This window comes from Lathamus discolor, chromosome 1, assembly GCF_037157495.1.
Source record: "Lathamus discolor isolate bLatDis1 chromosome 1, bLatDis1.hap1, whole genome shotgun sequence".
Classification (NCBI taxonomy): domain Eukaryota; kingdom Metazoa; phylum Chordata; class Aves; order Psittaciformes; family Psittacidae; genus Lathamus; species Lathamus discolor.
Window position 1 is genome coordinate 30,797,194 of NC_088884.1, and position 23,510 is coordinate 30,820,703.

Sequence of the window (23,510 nt, forward strand, 5' to 3'; positions counted from 1 at the left end):
GGGCAGTGGTTACTTGCTTCTGACAGCTGTCAAAGGATAATTATCAAAAGGATGATACCTGAAAACCAACTTTTTAGGTCACAGAACAGAGAGGGACATCTGAACATCTTCATTGCTGAGCTTAAGAAAACACATATGTATCAGCTATACCTAGAACAGACTAGTCCAGACTAGTCTTAAGTTCTTGTCAGAAGCGAGAGGCGAGATTGGTAAATTCTTTGTGCCTGACCTAGCATTTGTTTTTCTTTGTTAAATACAGAAGCAGAAAAAAAAAACCCAGACCTACAGAAAGTCGCAAAGCATTAACTGTAACTTGCTTATTCCAAAATGAGCAGTGGTTTTGGAGCAGTGGGAAGGAGAAAGGGACATTCAGTGTCAACGCAGCAATCGTCAGGGTTCTGACTGGGAATCAGGCCAACTTCTGTTTCTATCTTGATTGTATTCCTGATGAGTTAAAACTACCCAGGTAGATGAACTGGATACATGTAGCTTTACCCCCGTATTGATCAGGGTGTGTTGTATTATCAAGGTCACATTTTTCTTGCAGCTTTAGCTATTTGCAAAGTTGCCTACTGAAAATAAATATCTATTGAATTTCAGAAAGAGGAGAGAGTAATAATTCAGTGAGAGCAGATTGGGTACAGTAACATGGCAAGGTGAAGCATTTGGTAAAAGTATAGGCAACACAGCTCTTAAAAATGGTACAAGGGTGGAAAGCTTGTTTTCTACCCTTTATAGCTGACACTTCTTACTTGCTCTATGATGCGCTATTGAGGAAGCTTTAAGAGTCTTGGTTTAGTATGGAGTATTTTCTAGTATGTTTTATGTTCATCAGTGAAGATTCCTTCAGGTTCTTTTACACGATGATTGTAAATTCTCCATTTCATTTTGAATTAACACTAGATTGATGACTAAAACTTTATGGGGGTCTTATTCTGATGATGTTCCAGCTGCACAGAAAAAGGAGTAAAACTCCCCAAGGAAAACGGGTTCAGGGGCTGTTACAGGACAAGAAGCTGATGTAAAAATGTGGATGATACTGCTCTAGTATAGATTTTTTTAAATAAAGGTAAGAATGTTGAATTGCAATTGCAGATAAGCTTTGACTCATAACGAAATATTTTGAAAAATACATATGCTTTCCTTAAAGTGACAATTTTAAAGCAAGATAAAATTCTTTTGCTTTTATTCAAGTGTAAAAACCTTGACGGTTGTGGCTGATTGCACTGCAGTTTAGCTAAATGGGACAGATACACTAAGTACACGAGAACATAGTTTCATATATATCGTGCAGGTAAGGTAAAAAAACACAGGCTGGGGAACTTCAATAAGCAGTTTGCATTGCAATTACTAGTTTGGCATTGGTTTTAGTTATTATTTTCTAAGATTTGCCTGCCCCCATTTAGTAGCTGTCATATTAACAAAATGTAAATGCCTAATCTCTAATGGCTGAACCTTCAATGCATCATTCTATACAGGTATTTATTCAACAGCTGCAAATACAGTAACAAAAATTCTTTTTGACACTGAGAATATTTTAATTAGTTTCTCCATTTCAGATGTTCACTGTACATCTGAAGTTCAAGTTTTAAACTATTCCTCCCCTTTGTGTACATGTACCAGCTGTCCAGTGGTTTCTCAGTATTAAGCTATTGCTTTTATCTTGTTCATTAAAAAAATAATGTTATGCTCTATTAAAAACATTGAATTCTCTTTTGTAGTAATTGATTTGCCAGGCTGAGAAAGTTGGGGCTGTTCAGCCTGGAGAAAAGAAGCTGCATTGAGACTTCATAGTAGCCTTCCAGTATCTGAAGGGGGCCTGTAAGAGTGCTGGGGAGGGACACTTCATTAGGGACTATAGTGATAGGACAAGGGGTAACGGGTTAAAACAGGGGAAGTTTAGATTGGATATAGGGAAGAAATTCTTTACTGTAAGGGTGGTGAGACACTGGAATAGTTTGCCCAAGGAAGCTGTGAATGCTCGCTCCCTTATGGTGTTCAAGGCCAGGTTGGACAGAGACTTCCATGACATGTTTTAGTATGAGGTGTCCGTGCCCATGGCAGGGGGGTTGGAACTTGATGATCTTAAGGTCCTTTCCAACCTTAACTATTCTATGATTTGTGCCTAATAATATGGTACTATTTAGTATTTCTGGGGTTGTTTTATTGTTGCTTGTTGGGGTTTTTTTTTAGCCCATCATTCCTAAAGTGAGGTATTTTTATCAGGTCAGTCTGTTCCTTTTAAAAAAGGAATCACTACTGTGTTAATATCCTCACAACTTGCTCTTTCACTTCTGCATCAGGGTGATGCAACAAAGATGCCAGTTTCTGAGCAAATGCAGTAGAGTCCCCACAGAGTGTAAAGAAAATGGAACTTTCACTGTATTGGTCCATGGTGCCATCTTTGTTGTTCGCATTCTTTTTCAAGTTTGCTGCAAACACCAGGGCTCTAAGCAGAGTATCTCTGTTTGTATAGTTGTCAAGAAGTAACAGCAATGTTGGCACCTAGGATACACAAGAAATAATCTGCACTTAATCACCAGCACTAAGTACATGCAACTAAATCTTAATCACAAAAAATGAAACTAAAATAAATCTACACCTAAACCATCAAAACCAGAAACCCTGTCAAATACCAGAACTTCATGTGCTGTGAAAACACCACCAGAAACTTGCCCAGCATGCACATTTCCTCTGTGAAAGGACTGGCTTGTGCATCGCAGGCTAATAAATGCTTTGTATGTTCCATCTCCAAAACACGGCTGTCTGGAAAAAACATGTTTCATCATCAAACACGGCTGTCTGGAAAATTCCCATTTGGAAGAGGTCTGCTTTCCTGCTCGATGATGTTGCTTTTGCCCTCTGCAGTGCTCTGAATGTTTTTGTTAGCACATCTGATAAATGAGAAAAGGGTACACTTTTGACAGGACTGAGTATTTAGCTACCCTAATCTTGTTTTAATAATGAGAAGCCAGCAGTATCTAGACAAGCTTTGCTCACAGCAGATAGATAGCTCAAAAATAAAAGGCACTGCATGTTTTAAGAAACTTACTTTGGGGAGGAAGATGCAGCATCATTTCCATCCCTAACTGTTTTGATATGAGGAAACAATATGAAATATAAACCTGTATGCCAAGGCCAGCAACAGTCAATGTCATATACAGTTCTGCAGAAAGATCTAAATCAGCGCACAGGGAAAGTTCACTTACAGTGCTCAGAAACAACATTTTTATGGCTGCATTTGAGTAAAAGAGTGAGGATCTCAGTGGAATTTGGTTAAGTACAGTGTGTTAGCCATAGAAACAGCTGCTAAGAAGGTTCATTTACAGTACTGAGTGTACCTGATGTTTGTACCCAGTCTTCAATCTACATGCTGACTGCATGTCTGGAAATGAGGCTTTGGGTACTTTGCATACAAAAGTTCATGGTACTACCTCTTTGGTGCAAGGGGAAGATGAGAACAGGCTTCTGCAAGTTCTGGACTGATTATCTGGATGGTACACAGGAGGCAGGACCAACTGTCCCCAAGTACATAGGCCCTGTGACTCTCCCTCTGCACATACAGTATCTGTATTACACTAATCTCTGGAAGAAAGCTACCCTGTGAGAGAATGCACACTTTCAGCTATACATCTTAACCTGGTACTGCCTAGGATTTTACCTTGGAGTTGCATATATATTTCTAATACATTAAAATTCTAATGCATGCACACACCTACATGCACACACGTGTAGAAATGCTAAAAATACAATGAAAAAGCAAGAACCTTACTTGACCTCTGAGAAGATGTCTTGTCATGGCTGGGTTTGCAGATAAGTTCACAAGTACTTTCAAAACTTGAATCTGAAATGAGGAACACATAAGTTTATTGCAAGCTCCAAAACCAGTGAGTACAGCAGTAATGGCCATCAATAATATCAGTGTTGAGTTGGAGAGGAAAAGGTAGAATGGGTCAACTAACATCATGAGTTGTGACTTCAGTCAAACTGCTAAAGGGTCCTACAAGAAATTTGTAAAGGGACTTTTTACAAGGGCATGTAGTGATAGGACAAGGGGGAATGGCTTTAAACTGACAGAGGGGAGACTGAGATTAGACACTAGGAAGAAGCTCTTTCCTACAAAGGTGGTAAGGCGCTGGCACATGTTGCCCTGAGAAGCTGTGGCTGCCCCATCCCTGGCAGTGTTCAAGGCCAGGCTGGACGAGGCTTGGAGTAACCTGGTCTAGTGGAAGGTGTCCCTGCCTGTGGCAGGGGTTGGGAATGGATGAGCTTTAAGGTCCCTCTAACCCACACCATTCTATGATTCTGTGATCTTGAATAAACACTGTATTTGATCCCTCTTTGAAGTTTTTCTTTCAATATTACAGTAGTTCACAAATAAATGCAATTTCCCTCTGCAGTCACTGTGGTTGCAAGAGATGCAGTAAGCATAAAGGAGTAGAGATCCATAACTTAGGATACTGCCGCTTGGCCTGTTTCCCTGGAGAGACTGACGCATCAGTGAAGCCTTTCACACACACATTCTCCTTGCTCTTTGATGCAGGCAATGTTTAGCAAGCAGGAGAGAGTTCTGGAGTTGCTATAGCAAAGGCGCAGGACGAGCAGTGCACACAGCACTGCTGTAGTAGAGCACTAGCCCAATGGTTCTACTATTAAGATTCCCTTCCTCCCCTCTTTCTGTATTTACACTGAGAAAGCAATGTACAGGTTTTGTGCACTATCTGCTATCATTAACGACTATTTGATTTTCTAAGCAGAGTCTAAACCATTTTACAAAATCAGTAAAACAGAGGCAAGTAAAGCAGCTTCACAAATGGTTTGTAACAGCACCTGTGTCCTTTCAGTTCCTTCTGAAAGCAAACGAAGCAGGCATGGAATTGAGCTTATCATCTTATGGTGATAGTCACTGGTAACAGACATATTGGTCAACAATCGGAGTCCAGCTAGCTGCAGGTCAGAGTTCAGGGGAGCCGACTCAACATTCCCAAACACTTGTGTAATATATACCTGGGGAAAAAGAGAAGTCATTATATAAGCAGTGACCTAGCTACAGGAGTGTAAACACCTCTTGAATACTGCTGGCTGAACACATAACCTGATTAAGGTTCTTGGAAACAAGTACCTGGTTGCTTTGTTTTGAATACATTCAAACATTCTATTGCCATGAGAGAAGTGGGTGTCACAGAGTTATGCTCGCTAACCTTCCTGAAGCACCAACTGCTCTGAAAACCCAAACTGCTTTGGCTCCATCTCAGAGGTGGCACAGCTGCTTTGAGGAGTTACTTAAAATAAATCACAGCAACTAGCATCTTCTTAAATGTTAAGAACAAGTTAAGGACAAGTCTTGGAACAAAATCCTTTCTTCCAACCACATGGCCCATTTACTAGAGTGTTCCTCCATGGGAACAGTGATGACAACTGACATTAACAAGTATTATTTACCAAATTTTCTTCTGGATGTCAGTATACAAGAAAGCTGGGGGTCCTAACTAAGAAAAAAACCCTACTTTGCCTTTACCAAAGGAGTTGTTTTCTTCCTATATGCCTATATAAATACTTGCTGTTGGCAAGCACTACTTGAAAAAAAATTCCTCTGTGCTAAAGATGCTACAAACTACCACAGAACCAAACTGCCTTTTTATCAAGCTCATGAGAAAACTAGGAAGAATCTTCAAATTTGCATCAAGTCACTGCTTGGACATTTACTAGTCTACTTACTAATCTGCTAACCATTTAAAGTGGATGCTTTCTGATAGTTGGTCCTTTCACATCCATAGCATCCCCTAAATTTACCAGTGGGATTTACAGGTTTTACATTATTCTTTTAAGATGAAAGTATCACCCTGAAAAACTGGTCTCATACAAACCCAGAGGATCCATTACTGCTTTCTTCTGCCTTGCCTAAGAAGTCATGCTGAGTTCAGTCTGTAGCTCATCCTGTTAAACAACCACTGCTGATGTTCTAGGTATGTTTGGAAATCATCGTGCCTCACATAATTTTACTATAAACTTAGCAGCACAATCTCTGTTTCATAGTGTTTGGTAAAAACTGGACACAAACTACTTAGTTTCCTAATTGTCTTTTTAAAAAAAGTAAGTGCCAGTGATGCAGTGGACTTTTATGTTATCCTTTGGGCCTTGGGACACACAGATCACCCAGATATGCTGGCTCCTATGTTTGACATCAAAACATTTTGGCATCCTGGTTTGTATTTAACAAATATGCTGAAAGCCCTCTACTGTCTCCTTTGTCTCAATTACTTTGATTTTTCCCTTTAAGAAACTTACCTGTATCTCTTCCTGATTTTTAATATTCATACTCAAATTATTAAGTGCATTCAGTGCTTTTTCTTTAACTTTGGGAACGCAATCTGAGAGCATCCCTCCAATAACAGAAAGGCCACCCAAATTCCGGATTATATCCTGTAATGCAAACCAGATATTTAATAACATTTTAAAGATCCAGATTTAATGCTGAAGGCTTTTCTCAAAGTTTTCATTTTTTAACACAAATGGAACGTGTGAATGAAGACTTCCAGAATAAATTGCTTTGTTTAAAGAGATGGTGTTAGTAGATACTGCTTTATTGCTTCCACTGAAATTAAGAATAGTCCTGCTTAGGGCCAGAGTATTATATGACATTATTTAACAAGGGCACAACACCTTTCTGTTTAAAATCTGGCCTGCAAAGGATGCTTATGGCATTTTAGATTATAAAGAACCAAAGGTAATTATTGCTTAATGACTTTATAGAACAGTACCTAGAAGTCCTGGCTGAACAGAATTTCAAGCTGCAGCTTTATATTATTATGGTAGAAGTTCTAAAACTGTATCTTTTCCATTAGACTTTATCTTTTAAAAGTCTTTCTCACTTAGACTCAAACCATCACTGGAAAAAATGTGTACTGATTTCAAGAAAATGAAAAATGGGCCAATGTGTGTTTGGATTCGGTTACATTTTGAGGAATTTATATTAAGAAAACAGTTCTGAGATGCCAGAATAGGCAGCTGTTGTAAGCGCCATACAAAAAGGGCGGGTAGTTTAAAAAGGTGGACCTGCCCTAGAGGTTAAACCTTTACAAAGGCATGAAAATCTGCATCCAGCTTAAAGCTTTTCTGCATCTTATTTCCAACTGATTTGAAAAGACATGGATAGCTGGAAAGATGCTAAGATACAAATGGCATACAGCTTTGTAAAGATAATTAATTAAAGATAATAATTTGTAAAAATAATTTCAATTATCTCAGTAAATTTCAGATCTCATCATAAACTCTTCTCCAGTTCAACCCCTTCATTAAATATAAGCAATAAAATATGTATTTTCAGTACATTTAAAATACAGAACTCCGTACGGACTTTAAGTTGTACAAACATTAAGCTTAGATAAATTCTGTGAAGCTAGTAAATTCTATTATTTGGGCTAGCAGAAACTGAGGCATAGACATAAAATGGATTTCAGAACACAAGCTATACAAGCTCTCAGTTCCATTTCCCTCTTCAGCAAAACAGCACATCTCATCTTCCATGCTGACTGGTATTGAAATGTTGTTGTTTTCTGCAGAACAATACTTACTTGATTTACAGAGAAGGCAGCACTGTTGCTGAGAGTGATTAAAGCTTGCTCTTGAATTAATGGATCATCTGTGGCATGCAGCAAATAAATAAGTTTCTGTAGAGCATCTGCGTCCATGGTATGGGTTGACACTGGAGGGCTGTTATCTGTTGGCATTTAAAAATTAAATACTTGATACCAAGTTTGGGACATTTCACTTTGTTACCACTTAACGTTTTTTACAATGCTGAGGTTTAGCTCTCAGTTGCAGGACACACTGTTCTAAGACTGATCGCACCCACTTCTCATATTATGGCAAAAAGTCTGTTTTACAACAGCGAGACTTCTGTCCTTTTCCCCCGAGTCCTCTGACTACTTCTTTTTAAAGCAGAAAATCAAAGGAACACATAGTAAGAGCTTTAAGTACGTTACTCATTGGCTAATCAACAGCAAACCTCCCTCTCAAAATTATTAGAAATATTCACCAAACTTTACTTTCTTGTGTTCCCTGAACTACCATGTGGAAATCCACCTGGACACTGCATGAGAACAAAACTTCTGACTTGCAGACTACTACTTCACAGAATCACAGAATCACAGAATCCCAAGGGTTGGAAGGGACCTAAAAAGATCATCTAGTCCAACCCCCCTGCAAGAGCAGGGTAACCTACAGTACATATAACAACGTTTTGTAAGCACCCTGAGGGCCTTTTGACAAAGCAAAAGCCACAATGCCAAGAACGCTGCCCATCATGGCATCACCCTACCAACCAAGAAAGGCAGTTTCTGAGTCAGGATGATGTTATGGAGTCCCTGCCTTTGATAAAAGGGTGACACAAATGCCATCAAAGACCATTTTCAGCCAGGTTGGAGGCAGATCTACTTAGCCAGCTGAACAGCCTGAAGACTGGAGCTGTGACTACAGGACTAGTCATAGTTGACTTGAGGTGACTTTGTAGAAGCTAACCAGTCCTTTACAATTCCATGTATTTGCTGCCACCATCTCAGCAGGCAAACACCACAGTAATTCTAGGGGGAGGCCAAAGGTAATTATGGTAATCCAAGAACTAGCTTGGAAAACAAGATTATTTTTCATCCTCATCTAAACACTTTGTTTAGCTCTGGATTACAGGGGAAACACAAACAACTTTAATAGCAGAACAGCAAATCAGCCCATTAAGTAAATACACTGGCTGGAAGTACGCTTTAGGGGGCTTTAAAGAAATAAATTAGGCTTTTCTAAAAACACAACGTGCCCCGGAGGCCTTTAAAAACGCCGCCCGGCTGCTGCCGTGGGAGGGCTGGTGAGCAGAGCCGTGGTGCCCCTCACACAGCGGGCAGGAGCCCGGAGCCGCGCCCCTGAGGCGCCGGCAGGGCCCCGGCGAAGGCCGGAGCCGGGCTCAGGCCCAACCCGCCGCCCCGGCCGCCCCTCGCCGCCCCTCACCTGGCGGCGGGCCCCGCGCCGCCCCGCCCGCCGCCAGCCGCCACAGGCAGTAGCAGGCTCCCGCCCCGAGCACGACGGCCGCAGCTCCCGCCGCCACCGCGCCCCGCCGTTCCCCCATGCCCGCGGCCCCGCTGCCCGCCCGCGGAAGCCTCCGCCCCATCCGGCGCCGGCTCCCGCCCTCCTGCGGCCGCCGCGCTGCGCTGCCGAGGCCGGCCCGCGTCGCTGGGAGGGCGGCCCCGGTGTGCATCGTTCTCTGGGGGCAGGACGAACGTGCGCTTTTTCGTGGCTACGGAGCCATCTACAAGTACATTCATTAGACCACACACAAGCTGCTCCTTAAACAGTTACAGTGTTTTGACAAACACAGCAATGTGTTAAAAACACACAGGCTGGAAATGCTTGCCTCGGGGTTGCATGAACCTGCTGGCAAATCCCCACCCCGCTGGTGCTGCCTGTGCTCGTCCTCTTTAATCCGAGCTCCAGGGTATGATTTCTCAGGTGGTGCCCGTCCGGACACCCCGCACCTCACACGTGCGGGGCCTCCCCGGCGCACACCGGCAGCGGCAGCAGCAAACGCCGGCAGCGCTCAGCTCGGCTCCGAGCCAGGCTGGTGGGAGCCAAAACACCGGGATCCTGGCGCCACTCGAGCGGTAACGGGGAGATGCTCCTCTGTCTGCCCCCGACTACCCCAAAGCCCCTCCACCGCTCCATGCCCGCTTGGTGCGGAGCGACCAGCGCCTGGGGCGGACTCAGTCCTGCCGCTGTCGCCGGGGCTGCGGGGCGCTTGGGCAGCTCACAGCCGCGGCCCCGTTGCTACGCAACCGCTGCCAGTGCGTCCAGCGCGCCATGGAGTCCCTCAGGACGGCGAGCCCCGAGCTCCGAGCTTACTTCAGCCGCCACGACCTCCTCGACGTGTACGAGGTATCGGTGGGCAGCAGACACACCGCGTCCCCCGCTGCAGCGAGCAGCGGCCCACGGCCACCCCCGTGCCCGCCGGGACCCCTGGCCCGCGCACCGCTGTCTGCGGTCGGTGCTGTCCGGAGCGCCATGGCCGCCCCTGGCCCCCGCCGCCCGGCCGGAGGTCGTTCTGGAGGTCAGCCTGGTCCCCGCTGGAGCCGGTGGGACCACAGACTCCCCGGTACCATTGGTGGGAGGGCTCCCTCTCCCCGCTCAGGGCATTCCCCTGATCCCTCAGCAGTGCCCTGGAGGTGGCTCGCTGGGTCCCTCAGGCTTGGCCGGGGTATTTCACGCTCTGATGCTGGGCTGTGCTGGCACGGGGCATGTTTTTGTTCTGCTCCTTGTGTTAATGGTTTGCTTCCGTTTGTGAAAACTTTAAAGACAGAACAGAGATAGAACAAGGTAATTCCACTTCTTAATCCATACTTAAATGATGACTGAAATGATAGAATCATCTCGGTTGGAAAAGACCCTTAAGATCATAGAGCCCAACCTCTACCCCAGCACTGCCAAGTCTATCACTAAACCATGTCACTAAGGGCCTCATCTGCATGTCCAGGAATGGTGACTTAACCACTTCTCTAGGCAGCCTGTTCCAGTGCTTGACAACACTTTTGGGGAATAAATCTTTCCTAATCTCCAATCTACACCTCCCTGGCACAGTCTGAGGCCGTTTCCTCTTGTCCTATCGCTTGTTACTTGGGAGAAGAGACCAACACCCACCTTGCTACAACCTCCTGTCAGGCAGTTGTAGAGAGTGGTCAGCACTCCCCTGAGATTCCTTTTCTCCAGGCTGAACAACCCCAGTTCCCCCAGGTGCTCCTTACCAGACTTGTCCTCCAGACCCTGCACCAGCTTCATTGCCCTTCTCTGGACCCACTCCAGCATCTCAATATCTCTCATGTAGTGAGGGGCACAGAACTGACCACAGGATCTGAGGTGCAGCCTCACCAGTGCCCAGTACAGGGGAAAGGAAGACAAACACAGTAAACTACATTTGTACCTTCACTAGATTTGCATAGTTCTTCAGTTTTAATTATGAAAGCACCTCTAGACTTCAGCTGGATACTTCTCTGCTTCCCGAGTGTTGTGTGTGCCATCTTCTAATGGCCTGTCAAAGGTAACGATGGCAGCAGACCACGTTTCATATATTGGTGGGTTAGATATTTATTGGTCTGCGAATAAATAAACTTCCATGAAACATTAGAGAATAGAACAGTTTGTCAAAAGGATGGGATGGGGGGTGAGGAAAACAGAGTTGGTGGATTTCTGACCCAGTTCTCTGTATTTCTTTAGTTTCCCCCATTTGTCACATTCACTTTTGCCTACTTCAAAACCTGCAGCTTTTCAGTTTCCTTAAAATAAAGGCACAGTGCACAAATGCAAGTTTAAGAGACATCCTGATGCTTTTAAGCTACTAAAAATAGACTGTGTTTGCAGGCAGCTGCTGCAGCCAGGATTTCCATGGGAACATGAATAAAGAAATCTTGAGACAATTAGAATAATTATAGAGCAGCACTGCCAGGCAGACCTAGTAACTCTCCTCAGAGTCTGTCTCTTGTCCGTTCTTTGTTTTTTTAAGCACAGAAAAACAAAAGATGTATTTCTCAATTCTGCAATAGCTTATATTTACATTTCCAAGCTAAAGTTATAAATACCTTTGTAGCAATAGTGGTATTGAGTCAACTAAAAATGAAAAAAGAAAAAATAGGGTTAAGATTAAAGGGAGTTTCTTTAAAGAAAGAGCCAGTTTAAAACCTTTCTATGTTTTGTTGTTTTTTTCTAATTTCTTACAGGTTGGTTCTTGCTGATATCTAGCCATATTTTATTTCATTTTAATTTCTTTATGAAGTTACAGTATGCTTGGTGTGAGATCATACTCGTCCATGTATTAAGGAACATCAAAGCTAAGCCAAGACGCATGAACATTTGTACACATATTCTCAAAGTTAGAGAGTTCTAAAATGGCCATTTAAGTCTTTTTATGGTTAGGTTGTGGTTTGGACATGGTCCAAACACAGTTGGGATTCAAATAATTGTGTCCGAACAGTTTGGGATTCACTGCTGCATCTGAGCGTTTCACTCCTGTCTGATTTCTCTCTTTCAGTTCTCATCCAGATTTACTTTTAAACAGTCTCCATAAAAAGTGTGTAACCCTGCAAACACTATGCTGACTTGTGAAACCGTATTTTGATGAATGTCCAGGTGTAGTCAGGATGTGGCATACTTCAAGGATAGTCTTTCCTGGTCAGAGGTTCATTAGTCCTGTTTTTCTTGGTCCTGGTGTTCTCAGTTGTGTTTTTCTTAGCCTACCTACACAAGGCCAAAGCCTCTCTGGCTACCAGTTCTCATCGTAAATCACTGTTGTTTCTCAGGTCTCCTGACCCTTGAAGAGATCCTTGTATCTGTTTAGGCTCTTTGATAGTAATGCAGGTTTCAAATTCTTAACTAAATACCCACGGAGCTTTAACTGAATACCTGTGGAGTCTGACTATATGGCTTATGGAGCTGAGTGGTGCTTGTCATACAAACTTTGTTAATGATTGGTGTGAAATTCTCTTGCTTTACAATCCTTGTTTGTCAGCTGCTCTGTGGTTTATCAGTACATGGTTCCTTCAAGTTCCTGCAGTTGCAGGGAATATAACAGAGCCTGACCACGATGTCTTCACTCTGCTCCACTCTCTGTTCAGTTTATCCTGGTATATGCTAAGGTTTCCTAGGGAACTACCATGGGGTAGATTCTGTACATATCAACTGCATTCCATCCTGGAAGTCACAGCTGCATTTTATCCTAAAATATGCTTAATACTGTAATATTGAGGATCTGGGGGGATGAGTGGTGGTCTCTAATTTCTCCCATTATTCCACATGTTTTTTGGTAGTTAGTTACTCATTTCACATATAAGCATGCTTTCAGTTGTTTAATGTTATGAATAAGTAAAACTTACAGGTTGAGAAAAATTGTTGATGATTCTTTTGGATTGTTGAGAGTCTTGGAGAAGCCTAATAGAAATAGCCAGACTTGTACTGGCCTAAGTATCACTGAATAGTATCTGAATGGGGATCGCAAGACCAAGTCTTCCAGTTTTATCCCTTATTAGAGTTTTATAAAAGAATTCTCAAAGGTTAAGCAGAGGCCTTGCTCTTCCAGTACATGGTTGGATCGTTTGGATTTCAGAATGTTGGAGGGATTTGAGAACATCCAAAGGAAAAAAGTTCTTTGTGTTTGCTTGTTAAAGGAGAAAAGAAGGTAAACAAAACTTGTAAACAATGGCCTTCATACGGCAGACACGTACTGGCTTAATCCAGCAGAGGGAGTTGCCGACCAATGTTGGGGTTGGCTTTGGGAAATCTGTCCACAGGAAAATTCGTGATGAAAGCAATTTAACAGCCTGTAAAGTATTTAAAATAATATTATATCTCTTTAATTATGATGATAAGTGATGGATTTATAATATTTTCTTAGTATAATCAGCCATCAAGATATACATTGCAAATTACGTTTTTGTTAAGAAGATTGAAGAGATGTTAAGGTTGGAATCAGTGTGTTGATTAGTGTTTGAAGTATTCAAGGTGTCTGGACTAGAGACAGTTGCCTTTCATTGTGCCTGTGCATAAATAAAAATTCTTTTATATTGACTGTTCATATTGATCTTAACTTAGAATCATGGAATCATGTAATGGTTTGTGCTGAAAAGAACATTCAAATGTCATCTAGTCCAACCCCGGCTGTGAGCAGGGACATCTCTCACTAGATCAGGTTGCTCAAGGTCTGTCCAGCCTGACTTTGAACACTTCCAATGATGAGGCATCCATAGCTTCTGTTCAACAACCTTCAAACATCCCTTCCAATTTACATTATTGTCTGAGTCTGTTTCTATGTGGTGTTCTGATCAGCACATGGGAGGCCTCTCTACCATGACAGGCTGCTCCCTCTCCCTGCCTGCCCTGCTCTCTGCCACTACAGAGTGAGGCCCTACTTGAGAGAGCACCTTTTCCTGCCGCTATTGTTGTGCATGGCTTTTGCTCTGTATCCGTAGCATGGTTTTGATTTAGAGCCCTTCTCTTTTCCCTTAACCTCCCACCATGCTTCCTGAAAAGAATTCAAGCACATGCTCCACGTTATTAATAGCAAGAGGCCATGTGTTGAGAGTAGTATTGCATCATTTGAATTCGTACAGTGAGCAAACCGTTATATTGTTGTGTTGTCTTGATCCATCAAACATGTAGCGGTTGCTTCAGGTGTTTCCTAGTTTTACAATTTAGTTTTATGTTTATATAAACCAGTTGTATGACAATGATAACAAGTCAGGATCAATGTGGATGTTAGAAAACAAAGAAAGTATTTCTACCCAGTGAGTGCATAGGTGAAACGCCATGATTTGGGAAGTTAAATGTAAGTGGATGGTGAGATTGGGTAGTCAGAAATTTGGTGATGAGCTTATAGAGGTCTGAGCAGAACTTTGATGGCAAAATTTAGATGTGCACCATCTAACAGCACCATGGGGAGTGATGGTAGTGAAATGTGGGCAGAGGCAAAGAAAAGCATTTCTCTAAGGGTCCGGGCTGAAGGAAAATGTAAAAACTCAGGTGTTGGTTTGTGATAACTCATCAAAGGTAGTTTCTTTGTAACAGACAGAGGGAAATACAAACAAGAGAGTGTGTCCCAGGCCAGAATCTTCTGCAGTAATATAGGTTAATGTCTAGTTAAAGATACACAGTCATGTTTTGAAATTTTTACCAGGCACAAAAACTTCTAGTTTATAGTTTCCATTAAATAGTCACTTTAAGAAATGCAATTTGCCTGTATACTTTAAAAAATCAATATACTTCGGACATCCTCATTGTATGTGAGCTCACAATCCAGAAATTAATGATCTATGTCCTTTAGCTAAACACAGCTAAAGGGCAAATGAGTAAAAACGGTTCCTCAGTTATTATGCAATATTACTAAAAGATAGTGCAAAGTAGCGTGATAATGCAATCCTGAAAAACAAACCTTTCTTAAAACTGCATTTTGTGTTCAATACTGGATACAAGATCAATTTCTGGCAATGCTTCCCATTCAACATACTTCTTACTTCACAGGATTCATCTTGTTTTAAATCCAATATTCTATATATTCTTTCTTTAATGCACATTTAAAGCAATGCAATCCTTAGTAGGAATTGTTAAAGAAATACCATGTATTTTATTACTATCCTAAAACCATTGTTTTGAAGTCTAGCAATTGAAATATGCTAATACATGCAATATTGCCTTTAAAACTTGAATGAAAAGGAAGGTAAGTGATAAAAAGAGATGCCTGTGTTTTACAAAATTCAAAGATGCAGGTAAACTTGTGTTTATTTTAACAGTTTCGTATCTAGATGTTACTTTGCTGTTGACATAGGGGCATTAACTTGCAGTTTCTTTTTGCAGGTGCTGCTTTGTGCTGTAATTGGTATGCGTCCAGAAGATCCACTTAAGTTTTTAGAAGAAAAGCTCAGAGAAATAATGGAAAAAGGATTAGATACTGTTTTATGGTACATATGAAATGATTGTGTGTGTGCTCTGTAGTTTAGAATATTGAATTTGGACTTTTAAAACAGGCTAATGTGCAGCTCATACCAGAGTTACTTCCCTTCTTGCTTTAATTTGCACATACGATGAAGTAATTTCATTGTTCAGGTGTGCTTCATGAAAAGTTGTGTTATGTAAATATGCCACCCTTGAGGTTTATAAATTCTGAAAGTTTTGAATATCAGGAAAAAGGCTTCGATTGGTGTAGAGGGAAGAGCAACACTCTATAATGATATTTACATTGGCATGAATCACTGAGAAGAGGGAATACCCTCTTTTCTTACTTGATGGACTTCATCCAAGAATGCAGTTTCTTGTAGTTGTCGCAGTTGTGCCATAATCAATCCTGATGTTTTAGGATATCATCAGGATTAATGAACCTGCAATAAAACTTTAAATATTGAGAAGAACTTCTGCTAAGATTGTAGTGTAAGCAAATAAGAAAAAGGATGAACAAAATTTCATACCAGTCAGAATGCCTGGAGGCAAAAACTGCTAGGAAGTGAAAGAGCTTTGTACAGGCAGGAGATGGAAAACCTTAGTTCAGTATCAGTTCAATTCTGTGTTACATGTGAAGTTTATACAATATACGTTTAGAGTTTGGGTAAGTAGGTGTGCTGTCACTAATGCAACATTTTAGTGAGTGACTTCTGTTGAGATACTGATTTCTGTAAAATGCCTCACTGTTGTCAGAAAATTGCAATGTTCATCATTAGATTAAAACCGCCCCCAGAAGATGCTGCTGATCTATTTAGATGGGAGCTAGAAAACCTTAGAGAATGAGAACTGGAAAAAAGAGGGAAGGCAGTATAATGGGACGATAGAATCATAGAATCACAGAATAGTTAGGGTTGGAAACAACCATAGGATCATCTAGTTCCAACCACTTTGCCGAGGGCAGGGACACCTCACACTGAACTCTCACCTAAGGCTCTCTCCAACCTGGCCTTGAACACTGCCAGGGATGGAGCATTCACAACTTCCCTGGGCAACCCATTCCAGTGCCTCACCACCTTTACAGTAAAGAACTTCTTCCTTATATCCAATCTAAACTTCCCATGTTTAAGTTTTAACCCGTTACCCCTTGTCCTGTCACTACAGTCCCTGACGAAGAGTCCCTCCCCAGCATCCATACGCAGGTCCCCACGCAGCCTTCTCTTCTCCAGGCTGAACAGCCCCAACTTCCTCAGCCTGTCTTCATACAGGAGGTGCTCCAGTCCCCTGATCATCCTCGTGGCCCTCCTCTGGACTTCTTCCAACAGTTCCATGTCCTTTTTATGTTGAGGACACCAGAACTGCACACAATACTCCAGGTGAGGTCTCATGAGAGCAGAGTAGAGGGGCGGGATCACCTCCTTTAACCTGCTGGTCACACTCCTTTTGATGCAGCCCAGGATACGGTTGGCTTTCTGGGCTGTGAGCGCACACTCCAGCTGGCTCATGTTCATTTTCTCATCGACCAGCACCTCCAGGTCCTTCTCTGCAGGGCTGCTCTGAATCTCTTCTCTGCCCAACCTGTAGCTGTGCCTGGGATTGCTCTGACCCAGGTGTAGGACCTTGCACTTGGCAAGGTTAAACTTCATGGGGTTGGCATCAGCCCACCTCACAGGCGTGTCAAGGTCCCTCTGGATGGCATTCCTTCCCTCCAGCGTATCAACCGAACCACATGGTTAATGCTAGGAAAATTGGCATCTTTTGTGATGTGAAGATGCTGTACTTACCTTGCTTTTGTGTTCTGTGCAGTTGTCGCTTCTGGTTGAAGTTTCAGTAGGAGGTGAATAATGATTCCTTTATCTTTGGGCCCACTCAAGCAGAGATCTCTAGAGATCTCTGAACCCCAACTACTCTGTGTGCACTCATAGATCAGCCTTATTGTTTACTTTACATTATTTATGATGTCTTTCCTGGAAGTTGAAATCTGACTTGATTTCTCTTTTAATTTTGGTCCTCTGTTAAATACTTTTTATTTCAATATTTTTCATAGAATTATAATGCAGCATACTCATTTCTGATCGATTTGTCTCTTGTAGTGTGTCTTCTTTTTCTGTAATGAAAACAGAAGTTTACCTACCTAGACATGGCCTATTTGCAATAGCAGGAAACATTGCTCCAGCTACAGACAACTTCAAATGGCTGTTCAGTTAATATTAAGATGAGAAATAGAATACTATAATCTGTCAGGAAATGTCCAAGATAGATATTACATGGAATGTATTAAGCTCTGACATACAGAGTATTTCAATGTAGTTCTAAGAGTAGCAGATATTAATATAATAATTAGTTTTCATATTTTGTAAACATTTAAAAACGGCTGCTCTATGTATTTGTAATGAAAGTGATATAGATCATAATCTTTGAATGTTATAAAACTGTAACTGTAGCTAATCTAATAGGTACAGAGAAAAGATGCATTTTCTTTTGGGGATACTAATATGTTTAATATAATTTACTTCTCTTTTGAAGGCATATGTGTACAGATCTGTCTTTACACCCAAAATTAAAGAGGATTTCAGAAACATACCTGAACACTGTTTTTGGACTAGATGTTGAACAACTGGTAAAAATCATTGAACATTTGCATTAATTCTATGCTGTCAACACATTTTCTAATGCAGAATATTCATACTCTGTTTTTAAGTTTTCTCATGTTACTCTTCTATAGCTGATGTGAAGAATACGATAATTTGCTTTTCTTTCTATTGATATTGATTTGTATCCAAAACTTAATATAATCAGAGGTGAGCATAACATCTAGGCATGTGGTGGGGAACAAGTAGTCAAGTATTTGATCATAATTTAAAAAGCGTTCCCCATAAATACAGGTCTAGTTTCAGTAGTGTGTTTTTTCTGTGCGTTATTTAGTTTTACTTAGGCCAGTTCCTAAAACTGCACTTGAACTATAATGAGTAGTTACAGCATTATTGTACATGAAGCAATGAGGAGGTGAACATTTTGGTTTTATTGATCCAGAAAGTCCACCTGTAGAGAAGAAAAACTCTTATTTTATAACATTCAAAGGAGAAACGTGCTGTATGACCATGCAAGAAGCAGTCTAAGCAATTTAGTCAGTAAGTTGGCATGCAGTGTGACCAGATCTTCCATTTAATTACTTCTGTATAACTGTACTCAATTCTGTCTTATTCCATCTGTACTGTGAGTTTACTGCAATTTCATTTCAGCAGTTTCCTCTTTTACAAACCACTCAAATATTATCAGTCTGTGAGTGGCATGGTTGATTTATACAGTATATGTATAAATATACAAATGGGTTGCAGTCAAATCCTCTTACAGATTTTCTTAGGAGTAAGAACAATAAATAAGATGACCCCCAGTATTTCCTGAGGCCCAATTGCTATTGGTACATTCAAAGGAACATATTTTCTTTTACAGAGATATTCTTGGCTCATAGTCTTACACAGTTTTGGTTTTGTACAAGTTCAAGCAGGTTTATTAAAATACCAATGAATTAGAGTAATGTAAATAGTTTACATAGCAATGAAACATAAAAATATTTTTGTAAAGAGTAACTAAAGTATTTGTTTGACGTGCTAAATTGTGGGATACAGCTGATCAGTAAAAGAGTGCATATGAGGGATGAAAGATGGAATTTCAGTTATTGAACTTTCCCTCAAGCACACATGCTATTTCTGTTACATATGCTAATTTTGCTTTTACTTTAAATTCTGTGTGTAAAACCAAAAGTGTGAATTGGTAGGAGACAACAGAAAATTATACTTAAATATTCATCTTTTTAGAATAGATACTTTAATTTGGACCAATCAACATGGAAAATACAAGATTTCCTACTTTTGTCTGATTTCTAAATATTAATAATACAGCACTGTTTTGTGTAGTAATGTCATAAATGATTTATTTAGGTAACTGAAGGATGTGCCAAAGCATGGAGCTTTTACAGCAGAAACTTAATGAAGCTGTATTTTGGGTAAGTGTATGCATTTTACATATACCTCAGGAGCAACTTAGGAAAAAATATTTCACCAAAGCAATATTTATGTTGTTCCATAGTTCAGGGGAGGGAAAAGTTTTCATTTTAATAGATCAATGCGAAGAGAGATTAGAAACTTAGATTTGGCTTTATATTTCTTCAGTAATGTTGTTCTATGTTAAAAATAGTCACTTCTGAGTTCCTACTTGTTCCAGACTGAACAAAGGCCTTTGACATTTCTGTATTTTAATCAGCATTATTTACTAGTCATATGGTAGTATGCCCAGAAATAAAAGGATAACTTGTGTTTGGTTCTGAAAGTAAAAGATCTGTGTCCTCTTCTGCTTTTAGGTTTCCCGTTTGCTTGGGATTAGGTTACTCATGCTTTATGTAATCAAATTTCCCCTTTTAAAAATGGGGATGCTCCTTAGCTATGTTTGAAAATCTAATCACAATAAACAAACACGTTCACTGATTTCTTTGTTGAAGGTATCTGTATCAAAATTTAATGATCTTCCAATTAGAATAGGTAAGTTTGGACTATTTTGCACTGAAAAGTGTGCAATGCTCATTATACAGGAAGTACAACTCCACCAGGAATACTGGTGTAAATCCTTACTGAGCATCACAGAATCACAGAATTGATAGGGAGCTGAAGATTTTCAAGCCATTCTGTGATTAGCCTTGGTGAACACTTGCCTAGGCTGTTTTCAGCCATTTTAAGAATCCCAGGTGTTGGAGACATAACAATCCCTGGAGGCAGTTTATTCCGGTACTGCATAATCCCTTCTGCTAGAAATATCTCACTAATATCTGGACCTTCCTTGCTGTAAGAGGACCCCCCTCCTCCCCTTTTTCTAATTTTTGTCTTACACACCAGAGACATGGAAGATTATTCCTTTTTCCTTTACAGCAGCATTTTGATGACTGTCTGAGCTAACAGTTTTGTTTCATTATTACAGGAGTCGGACTGGAACAGGAGAATGTTCCATTTCTGATTGCTCCCAACTATATGAAATGAAATTATTTTTTTTAATTTGAAATGAGAGCTATTTTGGCAAATGAGAATAGTCATATAAAATCTTATTTATTCAGTAATTTTTCCAGCAAATCAGGTACAGAGAGATAGTGTATTTTAATATATCAGCAACATATGATCCATTTGAAATGCATTTATTTTTTTTGTTCTGAATCTTATTATTTCTTTTTACTTAACTTAGAAGAGATTTTTTTTACCAAAGTTTAGAATTGTTATGATATAAATGGAATTTATATTCTATTACATTAATTTTTATTTGTATTGCCAAGAAAATGTAAGTAACATTTAAGTAAATTAATGCATCTAGCACATTAGAATTATTTTCTATAAGCATTCAAGTGTCATCCCATAATACAGATCTATACATTAAAGTATAGCTGACAGCAGCAGGAGAATATGATAGGGGAAACAGGCAAGCTTTTATTGCTCATTTCTGTAGAATATGACAGACAAGTAGAAATTTTATTAAGATGAGTGGATTACTACTGAAAAGTATTATCATATATATTTTATTTAACTTATAAACAACAAACAACAGTTTTATTCAGAAGTTTATATTGTTAAGCTTGACTGCTTTGTAATTCACAGCAAATTGCAGAGTTCTATAGATTTTCCTTCGTTCAGGCCAGGAGCCGTATTAAATTGTTCATTCTGATTTCCATTTCAGAGGATGGTTAAAATATCACCTGCTGAAAAAGAATAAAAGACAAAAAGCAGAGCAGAAGGTGGCTTTGGCAATAGACCATTATAACGTGCAAATAGTAAGAGTTATTATACAGAAGTGGAGTATGTGGGTGAATATTCACAAGCAAAAAAGGACATGTAAGTCTGTATAGCTGCTTTGCATAAGACAAAAAATGTATAAAAGAAAACTATGCTGTATACTTTAAATATGCTTGGTCCCACTATTTATCTAGCTGTCTTTTTGCAGGATACCATTCACTGGTTGACGTGTGTCAACTTGATACCATGAATGCCATGAGAGGCAGTTCCCTGTATTTGCTCTTAGGACAGATGGTGCTGGTACTCTTCTCTAAAGTCTGAGCAGTGATGCTGATGCAAAGAAGGCCTGGGGGTGTTAGGGAAGTGAAGTGTATGTTAGAAGTCCAGAGTGGAGTGAATCAGGATGCTTATATTGGAGGTGAAGAGTGCAATGATATAGGGATAAACCAGAAGGAATCACAGAGTTGGAGTCTTGGCTTCAGTTAGAGGGAATGCATGATGTGAGGTGGGGAAGGAGTGAAGAAGTGAAGATCAAAATAAAACGTAAAAAATCAGACGAAACTATAAAAGAAATACTATGTGCATTTTGCCTGGGACTTCACATTCCCTCGATCCCGTGGGCATGAGGTTTTTTAAATGTGAACAACAGCTGTGACCATACTCTGTTAACCTGAGTCCACCCAGACAGAAGTGTCGTTAAAGTAAGCAATGGGCCAAAATCACTACCTACAGGTTTGAGTTTGGGCTCAGGCAGTTACATATAATTCAAACATTCCTCTTACAGAGCTAGAGGCTCAAGCTGTTGTCTCACTTGCCTAGGTAGTTTTCAGGGACTCCTTTTTTTTCATATTCTCTTCTAAATGTTACTTTCAGCCAAGGCACCTTTTACTGAATTTATTCTTACAATGACTTATGTGCCATCTGAATCATTATTAAAGTCTTGTAATTGTGTTTTATTTCACTGAGGTCTGTATACATCTGACATCTCCAAGCTCTGTGCAATTACTGGGTAATTTGGTAGATCAAACTGTACATCGGTAATGTCTTATACACAACTCTAACATATTGGGAATATGTCATGTTTATGCCTTGCCAGCTAACTTGAAACCCTATTACAATGGTCTTAGTTATATCTATTGTAAAAGGTTATTTCATTACAGAACCTGAATTGATTATCTATTTTATTGAAATGTAATTTGATAGTCATTCATCTAAAGCACTTAAATGACATACTTCTTACTTGTGGTCCTCAGATTGGTTATAATTATGTATATTTTCAGTGGCAGTGACAAGACTGCAACAGATCTTTAATAAATTATATTTAAATGTTGTGCTGAAGGCTTGGCATGCAGAGGCCCACAGTTCTTCGGAAACAAAAGCATATTTTGAGGTATGCAGTATAACACTTCAAATATAGTAAGCTTAATGTTTAAAGATTAACTCCATTAATTCCAACTGGAAAACCGCTCTATCAATATTAGATGAAGCATTTTAGTACTACTACTACTAATACTGCTCTATAGTACTGGTGGTGTTATGAGCAGCAGATCATTACCTCTCTAGTCTGCAAGTAAAAGTTTGATCATATCTTAAGCAGCAGAACAGGTTGAGTGTGATTGGATATTACAGTGATCTAGCTGGCTTGGATCAGGTAGTTGATGTCCTAGGGGTAGTATTACCAATTGAGACGATCACCAGTAAAGATGATGCCTCTGTATCCCTGCCACCAGAATCTAATAGGTGTAGGCTCCTGCACAATGAGGAGAAGGCTCAGTAACCTCATCTCCTCCTAACAAGTGTAGGGTAACCAAAATTGTGATCATCTGAGAGTAGGCAGCACATAGGTAGCCCCATATGCCCCCTTGCCATCAGCCGTATCTGGTCTCACTGTGAGAAACAGGGCTTTTCTCATTTCTGGGAAGGTTTCTTCTGCCAAGGAAGAGAATACTATAGCTTGATGCTCAGCAGATACCACGTGGGGATGAGAGAAATGGAAGCTGTAAGAATCGGATGCTGCTAATAGCATGGGATTCCAAAATCATGCTCCCACTGTTTAGCTCCTTCTTCTTGCCCTACTGTAGGATGGTCAGAATGGAAACCAGCTAGGGACAATTTATCATTTGCTGGCTCCTAGACACCAGTTTTAAAATCCCTTCTGGAGTAAAGCTGTCATTAGTGCTGCTGCTTCTCTGGTTTCCCAAATTAGTTGCTAACCTCTCATTTTTATTTTTGTTTCTTCTCCCTCTCATACATTTTCTTTATCGTCTTTTCTTGCTGCTATCTTAA

The 23,510-nt window shown here is 40.4% G+C and overlaps 2 protein-coding genes across 2 annotated transcripts in view; one reads left to right on the forward strand and one right to left on the reverse strand.

Moving 5' to 3' along the window:
- Window positions 1–1,169: 1,169 nt before the first annotated feature.
- Window positions 1,170–9,130, reverse strand: ARMC10 (armadillo repeat containing 10). The gene is made up of 6 exons (XM_065666650.1): window positions 8,998–9,130; window positions 7,575–7,720; window positions 6,289–6,423; window positions 4,831–5,007; window positions 3,773–3,844; window positions 1,170–2,505 (listed from the first exon to the last, which is right to left on the reverse strand). The coding sequence occupies exons 1-6, from the start codon at window positions 9,113–9,115 to the stop codon at window positions 2,257–2,259; spliced, it is 897 nt and encodes a 298-aa protein (XP_065522722.1). The 5' UTR covers window positions 9,116–9,130; the 3' UTR covers window positions 1,170–2,256.
- Window positions 9,131–9,802: 672 nt separating this feature from the next.
- FBXL13 (F-box and leucine rich repeat protein 13) overlaps window positions 9,803–23,510 on the forward strand; it is a 92,345-nt gene continuing 78,637 nt past the window's right edge. The window contains exons 1-6 of the mRNA XM_065666717.1: window positions 9,803–9,918; window positions 15,376–15,479; window positions 17,980–18,073; window positions 19,395–19,459; window positions 21,169–21,323; window positions 22,505–22,614. Coding sequence (XP_065522789.1) covers window positions 9,844–9,918; window positions 15,376–15,479; window positions 17,980–18,073; window positions 19,395–19,459; window positions 21,169–21,323; window positions 22,505–22,614 — 603 coding nt within the window. The 5' untranslated portion in view covers window positions 9,803–9,843. The remainder of the gene's footprint in view (window positions 9,919–15,375; window positions 15,480–17,979; window positions 18,074–19,394; window positions 19,460–21,168; window positions 21,324–22,504; window positions 22,615–23,510) is intronic.

Coding starts and splice junctions, on each gene's coding strand:
- ARMC10 (XM_065666650.1), bottom strand. CDS start 9,115: ATGGGGGAACGGCGGGGCGCGGTGGCGGCGGGAGCTGCGGCCGTCGTG. Junction 5,008..6,288: donor AAAATCAGGAAGAGATACAG/GTAAGTTTCTTA, acceptor CTTTTTCCCCAG/GTATATATTACACAAGTGTT. Junction 2,506..3,772: donor GACATCTTCTCAGAGGTCAA/GTAAGGTTCTTG, acceptor TGTGTATCCTAG/GTGCCAACATTGCTGTTACT.